We start from the raw sequence: 17,990 nt of genomic DNA on the forward strand, positions 1-17,990 counted from the left end.
GCCTTTTGGCAAACTCCAGGCGGGCTGCCATGTGCCTTTTACTAAAGAGTGGCTTCCGTCTGGTCACTCTACCATACAGGCCTGATTGGTGGATTGCTACAGAGATGGTTGTCCTTCTGGAAGGTTCTCCTCTCTCCACAGAGGACCTCTGGAGCTCTGACAGAGTGACCAACGGGTTCTTGGTCACCTCCCTGACTAAGGCCCTTCTCTCCCGATCGCTCAGTTTAGATGGCCGGCCAGCTCTAGGAAGAGTCCTGGTGGTTTTGAACTTCTTCCACTTACCGATGATGGAGGCCACTGTGCTCATTGGGACCTTCAAAGCCACAGAAATTTTTCTGTAACCTTCCCCAGATTTGTGCCTCGAGACAATCCTGTCTCACAGGTCTACAGACAATTCCTTTGACTTCATGCTTGGTTTGTGCTCTGACATGAACTGTCAACTGTGGGACCTTATATGTACAGGTGTGTGCCTTTCCAAATCATGTCCAATCAACTTAATTTACCACAGGTGGACTCCAGTTAAGCTGCAGAAACATCTCAAGGATGATCAGGGGAAACAGGATGCACCTGAGCTCAATTTTGAGCTTCATGGCAAAGGCTGTGAATACTTATGTACATGTGCTTTCTCAATTTTTTTATTTTTAATAAATTTGCAAAAACCTCAAGTAAACTTTTTTCACATTGTCATTATGGGGTGTTGTGTGTAGAATTCTGAGGAAAAAAATGAATTTAATCCATTTTGGAATAAGGCTGTAACATAACAAAATGTGGAAAAAGTGATGCGCTGTGAATACTTTCCGGATGCACAGTAAGTGCTCACAATATTCAGGTGATTTCTCCTATTTTCCGGGGTAGCCCATGACGTGGATTATTAACAACATTTTTGGATGGGACACATTTTGTCAACTAATAAAAAGCAAACTATAAAAAAAGGCCAAATGGCCATTTCCTTTCTGTATAGTTTACTAACAGACATTGATGCATAAAATAGCTAGCCTTGTTTCATTGCACATGCAACACTCAACTTAGTACAAGTTTCAATGTATCACAGATATGTATAACATCACTTATTTTTTCTTATTTTATAAACATAATATTTATATATACAGTATATTAAATATTTATTTATTTATATTGAACACCTAGTATAGCATACATGTTCTTTAGTTGGTCTCTTGAATAAGTTTCTGCAGATGAACACTACTATTGTCAATATAATATCAAATTTTGCAGATGCTCATTGTAACATGAGCTGGGGGTGCTGTTGCATTACAGGCATCAGCTTTATTTAAATATATTGACTTTATTGATTTTTCTGTCAATATTAGTTAAAGGTTTATATTGTTCTGTTAAAATGCAAATACTACTCACACTGGGCGTACAAAATAAGCTTTGCTAGTACAGTAATACCTATAAGGCTAATAAAATACTTATTTTCACTAAATTACAGCATTCACTATGAGAAGACTTGTCAACAGGTTAAAGCAATTGTCTGGGCTTAAGCAAAAAAGGCTCCAAATTTCAAGATTCTCTGACTGAATCAAGATTTATTTTACATAAATTCTGAAAAAACAATTTTGAACACTAGTGGAATCAGGTAGGCAGTGTAGTCATACTGTAAAATAGGGAGCCTGGACCAAAATGCTCTGTTATGTTGGATTAAGTAGTGTGTGTGGATTAACATGTAGAGCATGGAGCTGAATTTATGCCATTTGATCCATTTGCTCACCTTACAGCGCAACCCTGAGCAAGTCTCTACCTGCCAATATTAAAAATTCATGTTAAAAACTGTAAAGAATCTTAGTATCATAAGTCACTTTGATTAAAAGTGTCAAGTAAACAAACAATAATAATAAGGTTGAATGGAATTTACTGGAGGAGATACTAGGACAGCTTAGTCATAGGTTTAAATAAGTCATTTGTCCTTTTCTTAAAGTCACCTAAATTGCAAAAAAAATAAAATAAAATAAATTGTGTATAACATTGCTTATCTTTATTAAAAGTATATGAATTATTTTCTATTTCAATATCAATATAATTAACCTTACCATAGCAAAACCAACATCCGCCTTCTTGAGAGCTGGCCCGTCATTGGTCCCATCTCCTGTCACTGCTACCACTTGCCTTTGTTCTACAATGCTGCTGTCAATTATGCCTGAAAGGAAAAACAATAGTGCTTCCATTGAAATAGGCTTTTGTAGTTTCCGCCTCAAACAAGTTTAGAAACCCCCCAAAAAATTATTTTAGCAAGTTTCACATTTTGCATTTGCAAAGTTTCACCCAAAATGAAAATTTGGGGCCATTTCTCTAAAATATTTGTGAAACAAAACTTCACTGTTTCATTTATTACTAGTATCAACTGCATTGCCTTAGCAGTCTTGTTATAGCTACATGCTCTAATAAGCTTAATTATTGCAAGAAAACCTTTTGAGTTTAATTTTGTTTCATTTTATGATCTGCCATTACATTGAATGTTGTATTTCGTGCTATATGGGGTTTTTTTCCACATACGTGAGCTTGTGTGTTTATCGGTGCCACCATATTATTATTTGATAGACATAACCTTTGTTTTGCTTTTATCTTGTTTAGCAACATATCGTACTTCTCAGATACACACAGAGCGGCGCTAATGAAAATAACTTAGTTCCTGTTCCAATTATCAATAACGCACATAGTATTCATCTCTGCCCCTCCGAAACATTAAATATGGCTCTATTAAATGTTAGAGCTTTAACTAACAAGATGTTTTTTATCAACGATCTTATTAGTGATAAAACATAGATTTTATTGCACTAAGTGAAACGTGGCTTAACTCAGATGGCGCAGCTGTTTTAATTGAATCTGCTCCTCCCGATTACAGTCTTACTCGTGCAGATCGCCAAGGAAAAAGAGGCGGCAGCTTGGCAAACATTTACTCAAAACGATTAAAATGTAAAGATGTCAGTTTTGGTAGATTCAAGTCCTTTGAGTATCTCGCCGTTGTTATCCATGGAGATTCTCACGTTCTAGTTTTATCCGTGTAGGCCTATAGACCTCCAAAATTCAACGCGTCTTTTTTTGAGGAATTCTCTGACTTAATGTCAATTTTAATTACGAACTATGACACACTCTTAATAGTCGGCGACTTTAATTTTCATATAGATAATCAGTGTGACCAAAAAGTAAAAGAATTTATGAACCTCCTGGACTCTTTCAATTTGAGACAGCTCGTTAATCAGCCTACACATAAAGCAGGTCATACGTTAGACTTAGTGATCACTAAAAGACTAAAAGTTGATATAAAGCAGGTCATTGATACGGGTCTATCAGACCATTTTCTTCTACTTTTTAATGTAGAAATAATGATAGAAAACACTAATGAGAAACATATTGTTATAAAACGCTTCTTTGACTCATCAGCAGCTTTAAAACTTAGAAACATTCTAAGCAATCAGTCCATTTATAGTGCCAACTATAATAGCGAGGATAATGTAAATAGTAAGGTGGAAAGATTTAATACTAAAGTGAGAGCTGCTGTTGACATAGTTGCACCTGAAAAGACAGTTAAAAAATTTTCTAGCATTGTTATACCATGGAAGACCCAAAGAGTGTCTGATTTAAAGAGAACATGCCGTAGAGCTGAGTGTAAATGGAGGAAGACTAAACTAACTATCCACTATGAAATATTAAAAGTTAAAATAACAGAATACAATAACACAGTCCGTCTTGAGAGGCGCTGCTATTTCTCTAAGATTATAAATAACAATGCTAGTAATCCCAGAGTCTTATTGTCAATGATTGATCGTCTGTTAAACCCAGGTAACTCAAAGGAATGCCTCCTAAGTACTTCCAGTAAAACCTGTGAGGCTATCGCTGTATTTTTCAATCAAAAAATTAATGATATTTGAAATAACATAGTATATCTCCCCAACACTAAGGATCCTCCTAAACCCCAGTATTCCGTTATAAACAAATTAAACTCTTTCACTAGGATATATTTACCTGATTTACATAAAATAATTTCTCAAATGAAACCCTCCACCTGTGTCCTTGACCCAATACCAACAAATTTTTTCAAAGAAGTATCGGGCATGCTAATTGATAATGTTCTTGACATAGTAAATTCGTCATTAGATACAGGGGTCTTCCCAGACTGTCTTAAGACTGCTGTAGTTAAACCCCTACTTAAGAAAAATAATCTCGACTCCTCTGCTCTTGAAAATTTTAGACCCATCTCTAACCTGCCTTTCTTAGGTAAAATTCTAGAGAAGGCAGTCATTATGCAGTTAAATGAGCACCTCAATAAACATGCTATTCTTGATAAAATTCAGTCAGGTTTTAGAACAAATCACAGCACAGAAACTGCATTCGTTAAAGTAGTAAATGATTTGCAGGTAAATGCAGACGGGAGGTCATTTATCTGTTCTCATCCTCTTAGATCTGAGTGCCGCATTTGACACCATTGACCATAATATTCTTAGAAATCGCTTTAGTCAATGGGTGGGCCTCTCTGGCAGCGTCTTAAGTTGGTTTGAATCCTACCTGGCAGGGAGAAAATTCTTTGTTAGTTGTGGTAATTACAACTCAAAGACACATGATATCCTATATGGTGTTCTACAAGGCTCTATCCTGGGTCCGCTGCTCTTCTCAATCTACATGCTTCTGTTAGCTCAGATTATCTCAGGGCACAACGTGAGCTACCACAGCTATGCTAATGACACACAGCTGTATTTATCAATTGCACCTGATGACCCCGATTCTCTTGATTCACTAACACAATGTCTAACTTGTATATCAGAATGGATGAATAGTAACTTTCTCAAGTTAAATAAAGAGAAAACTGAAATCTTAGTGATTGGCAATAATGGATACAATGAGGCTATTAGAAATAAACTGGATGCATTAGGATTAAAAGTCAAAACGGAGGTAAAAAGCTTAGGGGTAACTGTTGACTGTAATCTAAATTTTAAATTGCATATTAATCATATCACTAGGACAGCATTTTTTCACTTAAGAAACATAGCAAAAGTTAGACCTCTTATATCATTGAAAGATGCTGAGAAATTAGTTCACGCGTTTGTTTTCAGTCGACTAGATTACTGTAATGCACTCCTCTCAGGACTTCCCAAAAAAGACATAAATCGTTTGCAACCAGTGCAGAATGCAGCTGCTAGAATCCTAACCAGGAAAAGAAAATCCGAGCACATCTCTCCAGTTTTGATGTCACTACACTGGTTACCTGTGTCATTCAGGATTGACTTTAAAATTTTGCTTATGGTTTATACAGCCTTAAATAATCTCGCCCCATCTTATATATCGTAATGTCTGACGTCTTATATTCCAAATCGTAACCTCAGATCCTCAACTAAGTGTCTCCTTAGAATTCCAAGAGGAAAACTTAAAAGAAGTGGTGAGGAAACCTTCTGCTGTTATGCACCTAAAATCTGGAATAGCCTGCCAGTAGGAATTCGCCAGGCTAATACAGTGGAGCACTTTAAAAAACTTCTGTAAACACATTACTTTAACATGGCCTTTTCATAACTTTACTGTAATTTAAATCCTGATACTCTGTATATCCAATTCACTATAATAACTATTCATGGTGGCTCTAAAATCTGTACTAACCCCTACTCTCTTTTCTGTTTCCTTTTCCGGTATCTTTTTGGTGGTGGCTTGCGCCACCACCATCTACTCAAAGCACCATGATGTTCCAACAATGATGGATGGATTAAAAGCCAGAAGTCTGTATGACCATCAGCATCAAGTGACTCCGTGAAAACCCTAACTACAAAGAGGACTATTTCATTTATGTTAGGTAGAATGCCCAGAGGGGACTGGGCGGTCTCATGGCCTGGAACCCCTACAGATTTTATTTTTTTCTTCAGCTTTCTGGAGTTTTTTTTTTATTTTTTCTGTCCACCCTAGCCATAGGACCTTACTCCTTTTCTATGTTAACTAAAGTTGTCTTATTTTAATTTCTTATTTTGTCTTTTATTTTTCTTTTCTTCATTATGTAAAGCACTTTGAGCTACTTTTTGTATGAAAATGTGCTATATAAATAAATGTTGTTGTTGTTGTTCTCGCAAAGCATTGTATAAGATGAAGTTGTTTTTACTTGATCTTGTTGTGTTTTGCTGTGTATGCACACTCACGCATACAGTGGATATGAAAAGTCTACACACACTTGCCAAATTCACAGATTTTGTGCTGAAACCAAGATAAATCCTATCAGAACTTATTCCATCATTATTGCAAAATTACATTAAAGAAGATGGGGAATACAAATCAGAAACTGTTAAATGAAAAAGAAAAATAAATATGCACAAACCTAGTTGCATTAGTATGCATATCCCTTAAACTAATGCTTAGTTGAAGCACCTTTTGATTTTATTACAGCACTCAGTCAGTTTGGCACATCTGGACTGGTGATTTTTGCCCACTTCCCCTTCCACAAATTTCCAGATCTGTCAAATTTCGAGGGCATCTTGCTATGCACAACTATCTTTAGGTCACCCCACACATTTTCAATTGGATTATGGTCTGGTCTCTTGCCGGGCAATTCCAGAACCTTTATCCTCCTTTGATGAAGCTATTACTTTGTTGATTTTGGTGTATGCTTTGGGTTGTTATCATCCTGAAAGATGAAGTTCCACTTTATCTTCAGTTCCCTAGCAGATGGTTGAAGGTTTTGTGCCAAAATAGACTGATAGTTCAGGCAGAGTGGTGGCTCTGAGGCTAAGGATCTGCGCTGGTATCCCGAACGTTGCCGGTTCGAATCCCCGTCACTGCCAAAAAGGCCACTGCTTTGCTGGGCCCTTGAGCAAGGCCCTTAACCTGTAATTGCTCCAGGGGCGCTGTACAACGGCTGACCCTGCACTCTGACCCCAAGGGGTATGCAAAAACTACCAAATTCCTAATACAAGAAATTGTATAAGGCGAAATAAAGAACAAAAAAAAAAAAATTCCTAATTCTATCCACATTGACAAAAACTACAGTTCCACCTGAAGAAAAGCAATCCCAAAGCATGCTCCACCATGCTTCACTGTGGGTATGGTGTTTTTTTGATGATGTGCTGTGTTATTTTTGTACCAAACACACCTTTTGAAATACAGTATATGGCCAAATAGTTCAACTTTGGACTCATCAGACGACATCACATTTTTCCACATAGTTGTGAGTGAATGGGTAAACCTTTTTGCAAAGTGTTGCTGAACTTGGATTTTTATCTTTATGAGAAAAGACTTTCGTCTTGCTACTATAGAAGGAAAAAATTTTATATATTAGGCATAAATAGCATATTAGCATAAATAGGCATAAAAGTAATGAATAGCTTCTAAAACATTAAGATTAAGCATAAATTAGAATGTTAAGTAAATAAGATTGTTCAAGCAAATGGTTAACTAAAAAATCTGTCATATTGCCTTATTTTTTAAGCTTGAAGGAAAGTTACCAGTATTAAGAAAGCAAGAAGAAAACAGGACAAAAATGACGCACAGAAACTAACTGAGAACAAGATAAGAAGCATGAGAACATCTGTTCTCATGGAGGCCAGAAAACAAGGAGCAATACCAGTAACAAAATGCAGGAAAAATGGTTTTAGTAGGCATGTAAGAAGCCAGCTGGAATAGTGAATCAGCAAAAATGGCAAAAAGGCATTGCTGCCAAGGTCAGATGATGTAATGTATGAAAAATATATAATCTAGCATAAATAAGTTTAGAAAATTATACTAGTATTTAACCTAAGTACAGAAATTAAATGTAAATCAAGCATGCCAAGCAAATGATTAAATAAAGGCACATGCACCACATTCTTTTTAAATTAAAGCTTAGCGTTGCGCCACCAAGTATAAACTAGCATGCCAACCAAGAAAGGAAATTACGAGAGAAAACCCATATATGGAATCAAGGCCTTGGCCAGTGAAAGAAATAAGCAAAAACAGAAACTAGAAATGAACAATAGACAGTGAAAGTACCAGGGGCCTGCTGCAGGGTGAAGTCAGGAGATAATAAGGGTTCCCATGGGAACTCAAGGTATCGGCCGGACAGGAGTAGAGGGGAGTCAGAGAAAATGAGCAAATGAGCTAATTTGAACGAGGTCGAAGTGATAAGAAATGATATATAAGTTTTGGGTTTTGAACTGTTCGGGACTCAGCTCAATTTGGCTGTATTGGGTTGAGTCCGTGTTATTATTATGATTATTTTATTGCAATAAAACTACAGATTCTGTTTGCCTATCCCAAGACTCCTAATAGCCTTCATTTCATGTAAAAAGTCTTCTGGTGACAATTTTTAGCCATGACATTACCCTACTCCACAACCCAGACATATGAAGAATTCAACTTGATTGTTGGTACATGTGGGGAACATCCAGTACTTGCCAGGAAATCCTGAAGATCCTTGTTGTTGCTGTAGGTCTCTTGGTGGCCTCCCAGACTAGTTTTCCTCTTGTCTTCTCATCAATCTTGGAGGGACGTCTTGATCGTAGTAGAGTCACTGTTGAGCCATATTTTTCTCAACTTGTGATGACTGTCTTCACCATGCTCCATGGGATGTTTAATGGTTTGGATACTTTTTTTGTACTCCTGTCCTGACTAATACTTTTCAATGATGAGATCTCATTCATATTTTAAAAGTTCTTTGTAGACCGTGGCTTTTGGAGTATGCTGCAACCAAGTGGATATCAGAATAATCAAACTTTATCTGAGCTCAGTCAGAGCCGCGTTAATTGATATCAGGTGGATACTAACTACTATTTAACATGAGACATATTGTAATTTGATCATTATGAACTTAGCCACATCCTGGATTATTAAAGGGTGTGCACACTAATGCAGTTAGGCTTTTGTATGATTTTATTTCCTTTTTTCACTTAACAGTTTCTGATTTGTTTTAATCTTATTTGTATATATTGCAATTTTGCAATAAAAGTGCAATAAGTTCTGACAGAATTTACCTTGTTTTCATTTTTATTACACAAAATCTGCAATTTTGGCAAGGGTGTGTAGACTTTTTATATCCACTGTATTTGTTGTGAGTCAAAAATGCTGAGGCTTCTTTGTAATCACTACCCCAACTCCTGCTCCCCCCAGTCAAAAATCCCAAAGTCCCCCTGATAAATTTGCTCTGGCAATTACTGAGGCTTGGGGTATTTTTTTTCTGGGATTTAAACAAATAAGCTGTCCTTTTATACCTGCTTACACAAACACCTATCCACTCTCGCACTCACACTAATTTGGATTTACCAATTCACCTAACCCACCTGTCTTTGTAGGGGTTTGGAGGACTCCTTACACTCACTCGGGGAGAATTTGCAAACTTCACAGACAACAAATAGGTATGATATTCAAACCCAGAATGCTAGACCCGTAAAGCTGCAGCACTATTAGGCCGCCCTGCATAAGATATATTCTTACTGTTTGCCAGCAATGGCTGTATGTATTCACTGTGCTACACAGCTTCAGACACATAGTTTTGTGCTATTTTACTTACTTATTATATTAAAACCCCCAGCCACGATATTGGCTATAAATAGACAAGTGAGCTGGGCTGTATCCTTACCTTAGGAAAAATACTACTAAGAATCTATACATTATAATGCATTACTTCCAATTTTCTACTGTTGTCATATACATATCTCAGAATAGTGGAAGGCTTATTTTTTTATGTACTGCTGCTTTAAAGCAGATGTACAAATTGAATAGTTAGGCTTTTGCTTTGACATATGGACCAATACCCCATAGACCTCAAATTAAAGTACAAGAACAGGCATGGTATTAAAAAAATGTTTCACTTAAGAGCACCATTCACCTTGAAAAATGCCAAACTTATCCTTTGAACAGTTTCATCTGAACAAATTAAAACATTTATGTCCAATGAAATATCAGGTGTTTGAGGTTGGACTTCTGAAATGTTTCCTTCCAGAAAGACAATTTCTGGGAGCAATGCAAGCTCCTTAAACTCAGGTTTATTCAAGTTAAGGATGTAGTTGCTAGACTGGGATGTAATAGAGGACAGGAGGAACTCATCAAGTTGACCTTTTGAGAGCTATGGTGCACCTGTGAAATGGTATGGAAGCTGAGAGAACACAGTATGTATGAAAGAAAAAGATACAGTGTAAACTGTTCTGAATGCATTTTCCATGCATTTTTTGTGCATTGACATCTCTCTATTATAAAAAAAAATCTTGGATGGAAATGAGACTTGATTTTCTCAGAGAGACACTTTCACGTCCCGCGAGACATTGTCAGACACATTTCTTGTAGAGAGAAAGAAACGATATTCACTCATGGGCAGTTATACGTTGCGTTGTCACGATGTAATTCCAAATACGGAATCAAAATTCAATGCGATATTGATGAAAAGGCAAAAGCGAAAAGAGATCAAATATATGGACATGGGTGATATGACAGAAATGTGCTGCACGAGATGCAGATCACGTGGCATGGCAGCAGCAGGAAGCCAACAGCTGACTGAGCAAAGAGGTAAAAAAATATTTGTTTCCCATTGTATCACCGTTTAAAATGGGGTTTCAGAGGAGCAACCATGTCTCCTTGGGGTGTGTTCAGCCCCCCTCTTCACAACGTGAGCAGCAGAGACGCGAAGTGGCTGGCACGCAGTGCAGGCCGGAAGGGATGGTTGGCGAGCAAAGCGAGCAGGGAGCAAAGCCCCCTAGTGTATTTTTAATAGGCTTTAACACATATATCTTATATGCTTTTTCATTCACTAACTCTGCATGCATTTGCCTGTCATTTTGTGTTTAAATAACGTTTTTCAGTTAAAAAAAAATTGTAATTTCTTGTTGCGTTCACATAATTTTATTGACCTTAATGGTGTGTGTTTTGGTGTTCTTTTAGTACGATGCCTACTTTACAAATTAAGAAAACAATCATGGCAATTTAAGTTTAAAAGATGCATTAGAGATAGGGATGATATTGATTACATTTGTATGCAATGCTTGGGAGTGTGCATGTCATCAGTCTTATCTGGAAGAAGCAGGAAACAGAATAAGGAGGTTTCTAGGGAATAGCAAGGGACTGATGTTTAGTGCAGTGCATTTTCCTGCCGAACAAATGCAAATAAATGCACTGCATTCTCCTGCGATGATTTGAATGGGGGCCACAGAATATAATTGACTTTTCTGGAGCACTGTGGATTACTTGCATTACACCACTACAGAAAAAGCACAGGTATGACTGGGCCCTATACCAAACTCAAGAATGAATTGTTTGCACAGGACTCAGTTAATGGGGGATTGACACACAGGTTTGTCCTAACAGCACAGAGTCCAGTGTGCTGCCCTCCTGTGTTATGAGGTGGGAGACTGCCCTGCGATGTAGTGTTCCTGACCAGAATTGAGGGGACTCCATATGTCATTGTCCACAGAAGAAATAGTGTAAGTAAAGTAACATAAAATCAGTAACAGATCAAAAATTGGTTTTCTTAATATTAGAAGATTTAAAAATATAGAAATAGATTTTGAGTAATATAAATTGACACACACTGCAAATATGTCATAGATTTAGCAGAAAGCTGTCTGAATCCTAGAGACTGGATATAACATAGCATAGGACATGACAGGGAATGTGGTAAAGAATGTCCCAATCAGGGCCATCTTAACATATGGGTACAACAGGAACTGGCCAGGGGCCCCAGGAGCATAGGGGCCCATGATGTTTCTGAAGCCTATGCATGTTTCTGTTTTGTTGTTAAAACAGGGGCCCTAGTGCACTACTTTGCCCAAGGGCCTATGATGCTGTTAAGATTGCCCTGGTCCCAGTCAGTTTTGGGGGACATTAAATTTAAAAGCAACAATACATTATTAGAGTTGCTTATTATAAAAATGTAGTGCATTACTTTTGCATTGCTTTTTCTTCTTTTGTATGAAAAACTGTGTACTTCACTGGCTAGCATTTGTCATTAAATCCTAAGCCCATATTTCCAAAGGAAGCAAACATATAGCAAAACAGGAAGCACCAGGACTTTCAAAGTCCTTGCAAATATATCGCGAGTGCCACACACCTATTTCTAGCGACCTTATAATAATAATAATCATAATACATTTTATTTATATAGCGCCTTTCCCATGCTCAAGGCACTTCACAGAGTTTAAGAAAGAACAGCAGGGTATACAGTATATAGCATTGTACTAAACCAGATAAATAAATAAAGAAGATTAAGACAGTAAATTCAGAGAAAAAGCTTAACAGACAACATAACTGATGGCATAGCACACACACATACAGGTTACATGAGTATCTTGACATAGAGGTAAACTGAGAGAAGGGTAATAAAGTCAGGTAGAGCTAAAAGCCTTCTTGAACAGATGAGTTTTGAGTTGTTTTTTAAAAAATTCATGGAGTCAGCTGACCTGATTAATTTCAGTAGGTCATTCCAGAGTCTGGGCGCTATACAGCTGAAGGCCCTGTCACCCATGGAGTGTAGATTAGTGTGGGGCACAATAAGATTTCCAGAATCCGAGGACCTTAGTGGGCAGACAGGCACATAGTGATGGAGAAGGTCACTGATGTAGTTTGGCGCAAGGTCATTTAAGGCTTTGTAGGTTATTAGTAGGATTTTATATTCGATTCTGTAAGACACAGGGAGCCAGTGGAGACGGAGCAGGATGGGTGTTATGTGCTCGCTGCTGCTGGTCCATGTAAGGACTCTTGCAGCCGAGTTTTGAATTAGCTGGAGGTGTGATAAGATTAGAAGGGGCACCTAGAAAAAGAGAGGAAAGAGTGAACACGGGATATGTTACGGAGGTGAAAGTAAGAAAGTTTCTTAATGTGATTTATGTGGGCGGAATAAGAAAGGGAGGAATCAAAAATGACACCAAGATTCTTTGCAGTAGAGGCAGGTCTGATGAGATCACCGCCAAGATGGACTGGGAAAGAGCTCATTTTATTAAGTTGCACTTTAGTCCCTATTTGCAGGAGTTCAGATTTGTTGCAATTTAATTTTAAAGAGTTCTGTTCCATCCAGGTATTAATTTCACTGAGGCAGGTTGTGAGCTGAGAAAGCTCTGATGAAGTTCCACTTTTAACATTGAAATAGAGTTGAGTATCGTCTGCATAAAAATGATAACCCAGTCCAAAGCTATGAATAATATGGCCAAGGGGAAGCATATAAATTCAGAAGAGAACAGGGCCAAGGACAGAGCCCTGAGGAACTCCTTGTGTGACTGGCGCTGAGCTGGATCTGCTGTTGCCAAGACTAACAAACTCTTGACTATCAGTCAGATTGGACTTGAACCACTGGAGGGCAGTGCCAGAGATACCCAGCATGTTCTCCACTCTGGACAGTAGAATGTCATGTCTGACAGTGTCAAATTAATATTTAATTTGCTGGTTTGTCCAGAGTCTGTTGCCATAAGCAAATCATTGGTTACCCGTAGCAGAGCAGTTTCACAGCTGTACTGGGCCCTGAAACCAGACTGAAAGGGTTCCATCAAATTATTAGAGGTTAAGTAATTGGTGAGTTGGGAGGCTACAACACTCTCAAGAACTTTTGACAGAAAACGTAAGTGGCCGAAAATTGATAAGATTGTCACCATCAAGACCAGACTTTTTTAACAGTGGGGTTACAGAAGCGATTTTAAAAGTGAGCAGCACAGAGCTAGTGTCAAGGGATGAGTTTATTATTGTTGTAACAGTCGGGTTATGGCATGAAAACAGGATTTAAGTAGTGTGCTGGGGATGGGGTCCAGTACACAAGTTTCAGCCTCAACTTACAAAGCAGGTTATTAACAAACGCAGATGTGACTGGTGAAAACTTAGAGAAGGAGCTGGATGGAGTGAGAAAGCAGGGAAAGATATAAACAGATGATGTATTTATCTTAGTTGAATTATTTAGATCTTTCATTTTGTTACAGAAAAAGTGGAGGAATTTCTCACAGACTTCAGTAGAAGAGGTAGTTGGGCCAGATGCGGGTTCGAGTAGTTTATTAACTACAGAAAACAAAACCCTTGGGTTGTCATGGCCACCTTCTATTATTCTGCCAAAATGGGTGTTCTTGGCAGCATTTAGTGCTTCTCTGTAAGCTCTCTGGTGGTCAGAGAAAGCCTGGATGTGCACGGTGAGGCCAGACTTACGTGACATTCTCTCAAGGCTTCAGCCTGCTGCTTTCATAGATCGCAATTCTGAGTTATACCAAGGAGCTGATCTGTTAAAGGAAACCTCCTTATGTTTTAAAGGAGCTGTGTTATCTAATGCTGAATGAAGTGCTGAGTTATAGTGGTCAACAAGACTACCTAGTGTTGGTGGAATAGGTGAAGACAGTAAAAGATCAGAAATGGATCCAGAGAGAACAGATGGACAGAAATTTTTAAGGTTTCTGTAAGATATTTGTCGTTTACAGGTAAGAGGAGGGAGAGATAATGAGATAGTGAAAAGTACTGCTTTACGGTCAGAGTACCAAATCAGTGCTGTAAGTGTTGGCAACAGACAGTCCATATGTGCAGATCAGGTCCAGTATATGACCACCAGAGTGGGTGGGAAAATCAACATGTTGTGTCAAGTCAAAACAGTCCAGTAAGGAATGGAATTCATTTCTCAGTTTAGATGTGGGGATGTCAATATGGATGTTGAAATCACCAAGAAGAATGACTCTCTGGGAAAAGGAACTTAAGGGGGTTAAAAGTTCAGTCAGATCAGATAAGAAGGATGCATTGTATTTTGGAGGACGATAAAGAACAATGAGTGAGATGGGACCAGATTCCGTTATTAGTTTAAGAGCCAGGCACTCGAAAGACAATGGACAGTCAATTGGGATTCTTTTGATGTGTAAATCCATTCTGACAATTACTGCAAGTCTACCGCCTTGTCTTGAGCTGCGAGGCTCTGTGTGGAAAGTGAATCCAGGAGGTGTCGCCTCCGTGAGAGACCTAAATTCATTCGGTTTTTGCCAAGTCTCCATTAAACACAGTATATCAAGTTTGGTGTCAATGATGAATTCTGACAGTACCAATGCTTTGCCACTAAGAGATCTTGAATTAAACAATGCAATATTAGTTAATGAGGCTTTTGTTTTGCACAGAGTTGTGCAAAGTTTATTTTCACATAATGTAAATTTGGTACACTGACACTTCTATTTCCAAGGCCATGAGTAGGATGGCATGTTCCTGAGCAAATGCCGCCAGTGGTCTTTTCATTCGCAGCCCGGCGGTGGCGGCAACCTGAACCGTGATGTACATATTTCGGGCGCCGCAAAATACCACTGTGTTATAGGATATTCCAGTCAGACCATTTGCTCTGGACAAACTGTTTAATATGAAGGAGTTTGTCATGAGATTATTTTAGCATGATACTGAGCAATACTTACCTGATAGCAGTGGAGAAGCAGCACAGCACAGAGGAGCCAATAGGACAGGCGGGTGTGGTAGCATAGATGAGCGGTGATAGCAAAGCAGCAAAAAACATAGCAGGAGGAGGTAGCAGGATTTGGAGGTTCCAACAAACAGCCATAAACAGTAACGCTGGGTATTACAGGAGTGATCACCCCGGAGCCACAAGCCAGGTGAGTATGAACATCAGATCAGTTAGTCATAGGGCACAGTAAAATGAATCGAGAACAGACCAGCATAGCAAATATAATCAAGGAGACAGATCATCCCAGGCTCCTAGATCGCCAGGTACAAAGAAATGTTCGTAGGACTCGTCCCGTGACACACAGATTCAGTTGTTCCCAGTCAAAGTAAAGTCCATAAAATCTGTAAAAATTAATCCAAATCCATACAATTCGATCCACGAACTATACGTACAATAAAGGAAATAAAACAAGTGTAAGAAAGTGTGGGATTAAGGCAAATTTTGCGAAAAGTGTTGTTAACAGGGTGGAGTGGCAACAACATGCGTGCGCCAGCGTCTCCTCCCTGTACTTAAGTCCCCCCATGCTCTCCCAGACTGTCTACTGACATCATAGGAATAGTCACTGGAGACATGAATGTTTCTGCCGAGGTATATAAACTTCTTAATGTGGTCAACATTCTCTCTGCAGAAAGATCCATTGCTGATGGCTGTGCCCAAGAGGTCATTAAAGTCCTGGATGTTGGTTTTTATCCAGGAGACTCGCAAGTCTAGACACTCGGACTCCTCACTCAGTTTCTCAAGAGCCCTGATCAGAGCTACCATTAACTTCACAAAGATCATCATTGGCGGCAAAGCCAAGATCAGTGAATCTTTCTTCACCAACAGATGCCCCACAGCCACTGTATCCCACAACCCCACACAACACCCAGTCCATGCAAGCACAGAACAGGGTAGAAGCAAGAACACACAGCTGATGAATACCAGAATCAACTGGGAAAAACACAGAGGTTCTACCTCCACTCTGCTCAGCACTTGCAGTACCAGTGTGCAAACCAGTCATAACATCCAGCAACTTCTGGGGATCCCATGAAGTCTCAAGAGGTCCCACAGGCAGCTCGATCAACTTATTAAAATCGACAAAGCCTGCAATGAAACTCTACCAATATTCGCGTTTGTGCGCTTGATGAGAACCCCCAGTGCCAGGATGCAGTCAATGGTAGACTTCTTAGGCATAAAACCAGACTGCTTCAGTCCCTGGTAGATGAGTAAGTACAGTTGTGCTTGAAAGTTTGTGAGCCCTTTAGAATTTTCTATATTTCTGCATAAATGTGACCTAAAACATCATCAGATTTTCACTCAAGTCCTAAAAGTAGATAAAGAGAAACCAGTTAAACAAATGAGACAAAAATATTATACTTGGTCATTTATTTATTAAGGAAAATGATCGAATGTTACATATTTGTGAGTGGCAAAAGTATGTGAACCTCTAGGATTAGCAGTTAGTTTGAAGGTGAAATTAGAGTCAGAATTCTAAAGGGTTCACAAACTTTCAAGCAGAACTGTATATGTATACATTACTATATGGTTGCGAGACATGGACACTATCCAGTGACCTGAGAAGAAGACTGGATGTAGAAAGTTAGATATAGTAAATAAATCAATTAAAAACATTTATTTTCCAAACAGAAATACCAACAATCATATATAAATTATTCAACAATCAAGTAACAATCATTGATATTAATTAACATAAATATGCATTTTTTCTAACTGAATTAAAACTTGTATGAACAATACAATGAACAATAAATACAACACATTTAAACATGAATCAGTCTGTGCCCGATTCTGAATCTGAGATGTCAACTGAAATCACAGATGAGAAAATGCCACTCGATGCTGAGGGCACATCTTTATCAGCTTCCTGGCTTCCATGAATTAGTCTCCACCTCTACTCTTTGATCTTCCAGGGGTGTTATGTTCCAGGTGTCTTGAACCTTTTCCAGAATACATCCAAGAACTAATTGCCTTGTTAAGGCAAACTGTTTTAAACTATGCCCCATTTATGGACAGATGCATGAGGTCATTTAGTGCTTCAGACTGTGTGACAAGATAATCTGCCTCTTCATCCCCATTATTTGCCAGCTCTTCTCTGGGGCAGTGAGAAGTGGAAAGGTCAAAAACTTTGAAACAAGTGAGAGGCTTTTTCAGACAGATTTTGAAATATGCTGTCCATGTACTTAACTGTGTTGTCAATAATCATCTGACATACTGCACCAAGGGTGCCTTTGTCTGTGCCCTCACTTTTTCTACAGGTCGTTCCACAGTAGCACACGATATCATCACCTTTCATTGTGAACTTTGTTTCTAATGCATTCTGGTGTTCTCCTGGTTTTGTTCTCAGGTTGTGTAAGTGTGATGTGGTGCACTCCACTAACTGATTTGTTTGCAAGATGTTTATGTTGTCATTCTGAAAATCAGTACTGCACTTGGATAAGATGATACTGTTGTCCGACATGAAATGTAGGATGCAAACAAATTTCTTGGTTTTCATCTACTGCACCACACTTTGCTTTGACAGTTGTGACAGATTAAGGTCTCCGTGACCCCTTGAACCCTCAGACTACACGTCAGTCACCAGGTAAAAGTCCAAATATAAATATTTATTATAATAATAAAGTGCACAAAGCACCCTCCTCTCCAC

At 38.5% G+C, this 17,990-nt stretch overlaps 1 protein-coding gene across 6 annotated transcripts in view; it reads right to left on the reverse strand.

The window, feature by feature from the left end:
• Positions 1 to 17,990, reverse strand: part of atp2b3b (ATPase plasma membrane Ca2+ transporting 3b) — a 608,455-nt gene that overhangs the window by 73,050 nt on the left and 517,415 nt on the right. For all 6 annotated transcript variants that reach the window (XM_028813571.2, XM_051933859.1, XM_051933861.1 and 3 more), the window contains one exon: positions 2,049 to 2,155. In XM_028813571.2, the coding sequence (XP_028669404.2) occupies positions 2,049 to 2,155 (107 nt within the window). The remainder of the gene's footprint in view (positions 1 to 2,048; positions 2,156 to 17,990) is intronic.

Source organism: Erpetoichthys calabaricus, chromosome 11 (genome assembly GCF_900747795.2).
Source record: "Erpetoichthys calabaricus chromosome 11, fErpCal1.3, whole genome shotgun sequence".
Taxonomy (NCBI): domain Eukaryota; kingdom Metazoa; phylum Chordata; class Cladistia; order Polypteriformes; family Polypteridae; genus Erpetoichthys; species Erpetoichthys calabaricus.